The sequence below is a fragment of the Brachyistius frenatus genome, unplaced genomic scaffold (assembly GCF_029030835.1).
Source record: "Brachyistius frenatus isolate BFR_SWC_R1_liver_20210118 unplaced genomic scaffold, ASM2903083v1 Contig_83, whole genome shotgun sequence".
NCBI lineage: Eukaryota > Metazoa > Chordata > Actinopteri > Embiotocidae > Brachyistius > Brachyistius frenatus.
Genome location: NW_027210682.1, coordinates 970,714 through 978,779, shown reverse-complemented (window position 1 = coordinate 978,779; position 8,066 = coordinate 970,714). Strand labels below are relative to the sequence as shown.

The following is an 8,066-nucleotide window of genomic DNA, read 5'->3' as shown; positions in this document are numbered from 1 at the left end:
ACTATAGCAGTTTACGGCAGACTGAGCGAGTGATCGTTGCCAGATTTTCAAAATAAAAGTCAATAAGTTAGTAAGACAATGCTGCACACTAAAGGCACGCGGCTACATTCGTTTGTTTTGTATCCATATATAAAATAGAAATAATCATTTATGCGTCAATTTATTTTCTGGAACATAAGCTATCCGCAATACGTGCCGGTGATTTGATACTGTCACGTGCATCGGTGGTCTCTTAGCAACAGAAACAAATATCAACAATATTTTCTGATTGAGGCGAGTCAACAGGTGTGTATCTTTACCGAGCTTAATAACTTACACATAATCTAACACAAGCTAAAGTAACAACCGTGGTCCTCTGCAAAAAATAAAATAAAAATAGATGTCTAATTTAGGACACATGACAAATGTGACGTCGAGTCAACACAAGTTGTTCAATCGATACTGAACATAAACCAATGACTTTAAGGCCATTACAAGTTATAGTCTAACCGTTAGTTACTGTGGTGGATCTGAACTCCCAAAGAGTTGCGACATGAAATACATTATCTCCAGTCTTTGCAATTCGTGCATAATTCATTTTCAGGCCACATTGTTTTGTATTAGAGGACACAAGTAAAACAGGTTGGAGAGCAGCAGGCTTCAACAAGTTTTTATATGGAACTAAACTTGAAGATATATTGAACACAAGTAAGGATAGATAAATGGATGACATGACAATATAAACAAACACCGCATTTTTATATACAACATATAAGACTTGTTGCACTGTTTTTTTTCTGTTTCCACCATCCAGTGACAGTATGTCTACAAATGGGGAAAAGATCCAGCCAAAAAGGGGTCTGTTGTTTCAAAAGAAACCGCTTTCTCCTGAGGCTCAGTGTATTGTACGTGTATTGGAAAACTGCATCAGTCAACTTGAGATTGCAGCAACTCTTCCTGCTATCCTCTGCTTTAATGGCGTGTCTGGTGTTGAGGACAAGACATTGAGCAAGGCACTTAAAGAGCATCAAATATCGGTTGAAAAACTGGACCAACTAGAAGGTGCTCAGTCAAATAGGGAGCATGAGGAAGAAGCCGGGGAAGCAAGGAAGAGATCAAGGGCTCTGCTCGAGAAGGCCATCAAGAACTCTTTCAGAGATGTACTCAGGTTTTTCCGCACCCATCCAGATGCAATTTTTGGCTTGACGGCAGAGCTAAGTATGAAAGTCGAGGAGAGTGAGTACATAGTAATTAGAGAGCTTAAAATGTTTCACAGCCATATAATAGAAATGTTGCAGGCCAGTCTGAAAGAGGAGCAACAGCTGGTCCTCAACAAGCAGGTGCCTTCACCCCTGATCCAAACTCTAAAGGACATCATTTCAGAGGAAGAAGAAATAGCTGCAGCCATGAAGCAAACAGATGTAAAGGTGAGGCATCAAATTGGATGTTGATAACGAACCCACTACTTACACTTTGACACTTGCATTACTTCCTTAGATGCAGTCGGAGAAGAAAAAATATTGATCCGTTCTTTTCTTTCTGTTGATGTCACAGATTTCTCAGATAGACGTTACAATTAAAACATTGCAGAGTGCTCTGGAGGCGGTCAATAAACAACTAAACGATGAGACACCTCTTGTGCAGAAGCAACCTACCAAGACAACTAATGTGAAAGAGGCCAGTATACAACAGGAAATTGATCGACTGAACATTCAGCTTAACAATTTGATGCTTGAAAACAACCAGGCTGAGAAAATACCCCAAGAGGTACGTTTAGTATAGAGTTGCAAAGTAAATGTTTCATATTCAATGGGAGTAACATATTTAGTTTTCATTAAAACTCATGTTGACTCTTTTTTTTTTTTTTAAAAAAGTTATATTTTTTTCTCCCTTTGCAGAAAAATACAAAGGTGGAAATGGAAATGGAGTACTTACTGCAAAATATTGATGATGAAATCGAAGAAAATCAGGTACAAACTCAAACAGTCTTGCCACCACAAAGTGCCAACAGTTACAACAATGGTGAATGAGCTTAACACTGGGCTCACCTAGAGCCAGTCCTCAGCAGCTGATGGACTTTGGTCAGTCCAATGCACTGATGAAGAACTCTTGAGATTATTTTGTCAAATTATATTTGGGATCTAGCCACTAAAATATCCGTGCATTGGTATGATGAAAATTATTACAAAACAAGAACTTACATAGTTATCGAAACCTTACAAGAAACTGGGTGAGGAGTTTAAATGCCACAGTAATGAAGCCTATTAAAAGTTATTATCTTGGCTGATCTTCTAATGCCAATTTTGTGATTCAGATTTACAATACAGGACAAATAGGATTTACGCACATACAACATCTTGAGACAATGTTTCCAAACTATGAAATAGTTTAAGCAAATTTTAGTGTGGTTCTTCTTTGTCATTTTTTTACATCACTATCTACCACCATCTGTCTTTTCTACATCCCTTCAACACCCTAACTGCCACCTTCTACAACCTCAGGCCTCCCTGGATTTGAATGAAAGGGGTTATGAAAAGGAAGATGAAGACATGAAGAACCTGGAGAAACCCTACTCTGCCCTAGAGGAGGATTACAATCAGGTCATGAAGAGGCGGCAGCTGGCAGAAGAGAAGAGAAGAGCGCAGATGAAGGAGCTGGAGTTGAAGACCAAAGCTGCAATTATTGCCCAAGCCTGGTGGAGAGGCTTCAAGACACGCAAGGCCTTAAAAAGCAAGGGGAAAAGGAAGAAGGGCAAAAAAGGCAAAAGCAAGAAGATCAAATAAACCACAGTTTCATCACTGCGGTTCTACACCGACACAATCTCCAACTGTAGAGCATGAATGTTTTTAGATGTTTTGTTAAACAAAAAAAGAACCTAATTCAGTGTGGTTAGCATTTCTGACTTTTTCTTTCAAATATAGTTTTTATATTTTAGATGTATTTATCGTTTTTGTAGAACTACTGAATAGTTGTAAGTGTTTTCTGAATTTGTGGACCAAATTAAATTTTTGGATATTGTGTTGCTGCAAACGATATCAAAATAGTCATTAATGTTGAAGCAACAGCAGATGTTGTTAAATTTGTAACAAATATCCACTCAGGTGTTTTGCAGTTGAGACCTTTTCTCAGGACAGCATAACAGTGTGCTGAGCTAATTAATTGACATCTTTTTGCCTGTGTGACCTCTGTTGCACCTGTTCTGGGTGAACAACTTCATCATTCTTGTAGTAGTAAATAGTTTAATATCCTCAGCAAATTTCCAGCAGCTTTCGACTCAACTTTTAACTGGACACAGGTATAATCAGAATTGCTGTTCTCTTTAATGGCCACAGGGAGGCAGTGCAGACTCCTGTGTTCTGGATAATCTAGTTATATTTATGTTGTAGTCATGTAGGACCAGGGGACTTCACCACCAATGTTCAAGTCATAAAACGAGTCAACTTTAAATGCATAGACAGCGGTTTAATGACAGAAAGTCAATAAGTTGTTTGTAGTCCATTTTCTCAATGATTTTTCAAATGAAGGGTAGATTTAAAATAAGTCTGTAATTAGAAAGTTGCTTCCATTTTTTTCCTCAGAGGCTTCATAACTGCAGTTGGCCGACATAATTGATGCATTTACCATCTGCAGCTATTGAGTGAAACACATTCTTTAAAACGTGAGGCAACATGTCAAGACAACAAGTGGATGATTTCCGATGGCTCACAGTGTTGATTAAAATTTCATAAATAGCACTAAACTAGGACATTTTAACCATACAATCTTTACATAGTGATAGAGAAAACATTGACAGATATAGCTGTACTTATCTGAATTTAAGTATTAAAAAAATATGCAAACTCATGCACAGGGGGCTGAAGCTTGGTTTCAGGCCATCTGCATTCAGCCTTCTCCTATTGTTGAACCACAATAGCATTCTTACATGGTGCTTTTTGGTGAAATTACATGATTTTAATTTCTACTGGTGCAATCTTATCTGTAATACTAACAAATTTTAATTTTAAGTTATTAGTTTTTTTTAAATTGAAATATATTCATCTTAATAAGCAAGGCATGGAGCGCTTTTTGAGTGGTTTCTGTCCATTGTTGAGTCTTTGTGTGGGAGTTTGATGTTGTTTCAATATTTCAGTGTGGTCGCCCAAGAACGTCTTGATCTACAAGGGAGACAGCAGGGAACAGTAAGTTACAATGATCATTCTCTGTTGCTGTTTGTTTTCATCTCTGCTCTGAGGGTACATACATACTCCAGCTGTTTCTCTGTGTCATTCATGTCCACACCTTCGTCTCCTACGATGCCACCTGTCATTTCATAGAGGTTGAGGGTCCCCATCTTAATCTGCCCCAGCATGAGTGTTTTCTTTGCAGCAGTTTCCTGAATGTAGTTCCACTTCCTTTCCTGTGTGAAGGCAGGACAGACAAGCTTTATTCAAAAGATGGTAGTCAGATCCTTAAGGAACATTTTACCTAGCCTTTTCTCTGATGCTGGACTTTGACATAGGATTATGTCTGGTACCCATGTTAAAGCCTCAGAGCGAGTCTTCTCCAGCACATCATGGAGACTGGACAGCTCATTGTTCCTCTGCAGACGGAGCAAGTTATGCTGGTCCTCCAACACAAGCATTTCTTTTCTCATCTGGTCCACATGGTCCTGCCTCTTACTCTCACTCTGATATAGCTTGTTTCGAAAGTGCAAAAGATTCTCCATATAATCCGTGAGCACCTCCACATCTTTGAACTGTAACACAAAATCGCACACATACATTCAGGGTGCAGCCCAATAGTAAATGTCACCATCTACTCAAACTGGCAGAATTATCTGCAATGCTTTCGGTATAGACAGGCCATCGCACCCGTAACAATAAAGCCCCTGCGAAAATCATAAATTATTAGTGAAATCATAACACTTTCAGATATAAAACATTTACCTGTAGGGAGAAAAAGTGAGAGGACTTATTTCATAGAGCAATGTTTAGGCCATTATCAAGAGACAAGAGGAGTTCAGATTTAGGGTTGCCTACCATTACAACTGAACAATTTACAAGAGTTAAAATGAACTTTGCGCTCGTTTAAAAAAGGCTTTCCGATGATTCGTCAATGGATAAACATCTTTTTAAGACAAATTATTCTGGCATAGTGTACAAATTGGATTTAGTGACATGTTTCTTGCCATGTAAAAAAGAAAACTTGCAGTACCTTGGTTTTTTGGCACACCTGCTTCATGTAGTCACAGTAAACAGAGAGTCTCTTTTCTTCACACTGTAGCTCCTGTTTCATTTCAGTCAGTTCAATATACTCTTCCAGTAGCTTCTTTATCTTTGCCTGCAGTTGAAGCTTTTCCTCCTTCTTCCTCTCTATTTTCTGTAAGACTTCATCAAGCTCTTTTCGCTAGAGGGAAACAGAGCTTTAGTTAGTTTGTTGTTCCTGGTCCAGCCATAAAATTGAAACCCAACATGTACAGTCCAATACAGGAGTGAGTTTGAAATGCTTTCCAATTGTACCTGGGGAGATTTATCAAAGTTTATGATTAAATCCAGCGTTTTCTTAATGCTGTTTTTCAACTCTTTTACGCGCTGTACCAAAATCTCCAACACCTACATAAGACCACACAAAGAAGAAGAAAGTTAGATCACTAATATTTATGATACATATTTCTACTCCACAACATTTCAGAGGGATATTTTTTATTTTTTACTCCATGACATTTATTATACAAAACATATGACTTGCTTATAAAATGCTTTGTTGTAAATTAAACTATTTCACAGTATAAAAGCAGAGCTGAACTGTTTAGTCAATAAAATGATTAAAATCAATAAACTATTAAATCAATTGAATAACTATCCCAAGTCCTATTGTTCTAGCTTCTGTAAAGGGGGATTTGCTGACTTTATTTTTCATTATTTTAATAGTTTTAATTTATTGTTAACAGCTTTAAGGCTTGAATGATTGGCTTGGCAATGAGCAATGAGCGTAGCCTGTCACTTTTGCCTCTGGGTATCTGTGATCTCACCAATCTCTGAATGTGTTCAAACTAAACAATCAGTCAATTTATCAAGAAAATTATCATATCCGAGTTTCTGCTTTATGTTTACATGATTCTTAACATCACTTCTGATTATTTTTCCAGCTGCACATTCATGCTGTGAATCTCCTGTTCTATCAAATCCAAAAGATGTCCTGCTGGATTCAGGTCTGGTGACTTTAGAGGCCGCTGAAGCACAATGATTTCATTGTCAGGTCCAGTTTAGGAAGACTTTTGTTTTGTGACGTGACGTGTTATCATGCGGGAAGTAACCAATAGAGGACGGGCAAATCGTAGCTATAAAAGGACGCACATAAACGGGAACAAAGCCTGCACGTGCTTCAGGACAAAAGCAGATTCATCAGTGGCACTTTTTTTTTTTACTTGTAAGGCGTCTCAACACTTCTTCAACAACTGCCATCAAGAAAGAAAGTTAAGCGACATTATATCGCGAGAAGTAGCTACGTTAAAGGCTAACTGTGCACCGCAACGTAGCTGTTTTCGCACCTGTTTGCCCTCCTCAAGTTTCGCCTTGAGCGCGTCCAACTCCAACTCTTCCATCTGTATTTCATATGGGACACAGCCGCTGTCACATCCTGCTGCCGTCACATCTCTCATTCCGCGAGCCGACATCCTGTTCACACACAAGCATAGAAGAAAGTTATTAGCATTGATCGCCCAGATTGATTTTGGCTGGGCTTCACACGCTCGAACAGGGAGAACCACCCCGTATAAACTCACCCTGAAACCGGCTCCGACCCTTTGAAGGTTTTTCGGACAGAGGTAACGATAAGCAATCTTCCAGGTTTACGCTTCCTCCTGCTATGACTTGTTTTTAAAACTCTCTAAGCGTGGTGCGCCTCGAGCGTTTCTCCCAATCGTTGCCATGGCAACATACACCAGAACCTCTTAAAGGCACGAGCCGACATTTCAGTTTTCACGAAACGTTACTTTTTTTTTTTTTTTCCATTTATAATCTATAAATCAATGACTAGAATTTCTAATGTTGGCTAACGAGAGCACTGCCTCACCAAAAGCTTCAATTCTTTTTACTGAATTTAATCAATAAACCAAACTCTTAAATTATATAATATTTAGTTAATAAATCAATTAGTAGATTGATGGAATTAATTGGCCACCATTTTGATTTGAAGATAACTCCCCTCCTCCAAGACATTTTGTAAGGCATAAAACATATCAGCTTTCAATAGGCATTGTGTGTGGTTTTCCTCAAAAAACCTTTCAGATAACTGGCTAGTTAAAACAAACACTGGCTTCACAGGTTTTCTTTGAATATTTTCATTCTCCTCATCTACCATGAGTACATATGTGTCTAATCTATGGGTGTGTAGCTGTTTTTTCTGTTTATTTTTTTTACATTATTTGGTTTATCTTCGGTCATATTCTATTTCTGTTAAGATTGTTCTTTGTGATATGTAGGGCTTTGTGTTTTTTTTGCAGTATCTCTTGAACTGGAAGCCATAAAGAATTCTTAACATACATGGCTGAAAACTTCTCTTAATTTCCACTGTGAATGAAAGACTAAGTTCACATCCTGGTTAACTTGCAAAATCTCAAAACTACTAATTACAAAAAACATGTAATGGGACCTTTATTCTGTGTGTGCCCATGGAGCGTTGTCTCATAATGTCTCCATTTATAGCCCACATTTGACTAAAAACAACTGAACATGTATGTATAGTGTGGACCTTAGAGATGTGACCCTTGAGATGTGAGTTTCAGACTTTTGATTGGCAGGTGTTACCACAGGGAAATGTGTGATTTTTTCACTTTAAGCACAAAAATCACACTTACTATCACACCTTTCACCGCAGACTCTTTGACAGTACTGGACAGTGCACGCAAGCACGTGGCTACACACTCCTCACCACAGACTGACAGACACATGCACACATGGTGACACTTTGTCAGAAACAAGATCAGGTGTGTGAAATGTTTCAGGCTGCTTTGGATCAAATTGTAAGCCTAATTTGCGTTAGGGTTTATTGGAGTCTGACAAGTTGTTTACATACTGAAACAGCTTTTTGTCTTTTTTTTCTTTATG

General features: G+C 38.3%; 2 protein-coding genes across 2 annotated transcripts; one reads left to right on the top strand and one right to left on the bottom strand.

The window, feature by feature from the left end:
* The first annotated feature begins 705 nt into the window (after positions 1–705).
* iqcd (IQ motif containing D) lies at positions 706–3,426 on the top strand. The gene is made up of 4 exons (XM_069709459.1): positions 706–1,406; positions 1,534–1,746; positions 1,878–1,949; positions 2,481–3,426. The coding sequence occupies exons 1-4, from the start codon at positions 801–803 to the stop codon at positions 2,760–2,762; spliced, it is 1,173 nt and encodes a 390-aa protein (XP_069565560.1). The 5' UTR covers positions 706–800; the 3' UTR covers positions 2,763–3,426.
* Positions 3,427–3,938: 512 nt separating this feature from the next.
* LOC138627251 (coiled-coil domain-containing protein 42 homolog) lies at positions 3,939–6,808 on the bottom strand. The gene is made up of 7 exons (XM_069709460.1): positions 6,743–6,808; positions 6,509–6,635; positions 5,478–5,570; positions 5,173–5,364; positions 4,493–4,714; positions 4,220–4,375; positions 3,939–4,133 (listed from the first exon to the last, which is right to left on the bottom strand). The coding sequence occupies exons 2-7, from the start codon at positions 6,632–6,634 to the stop codon at positions 4,014–4,016; spliced, it is 909 nt and encodes a 302-aa protein (XP_069565561.1). The 5' UTR covers position 6,635; positions 6,743–6,808; the 3' UTR covers positions 3,939–4,013.
* Positions 6,809–8,066: the final 1,258 nt, after the last annotated feature.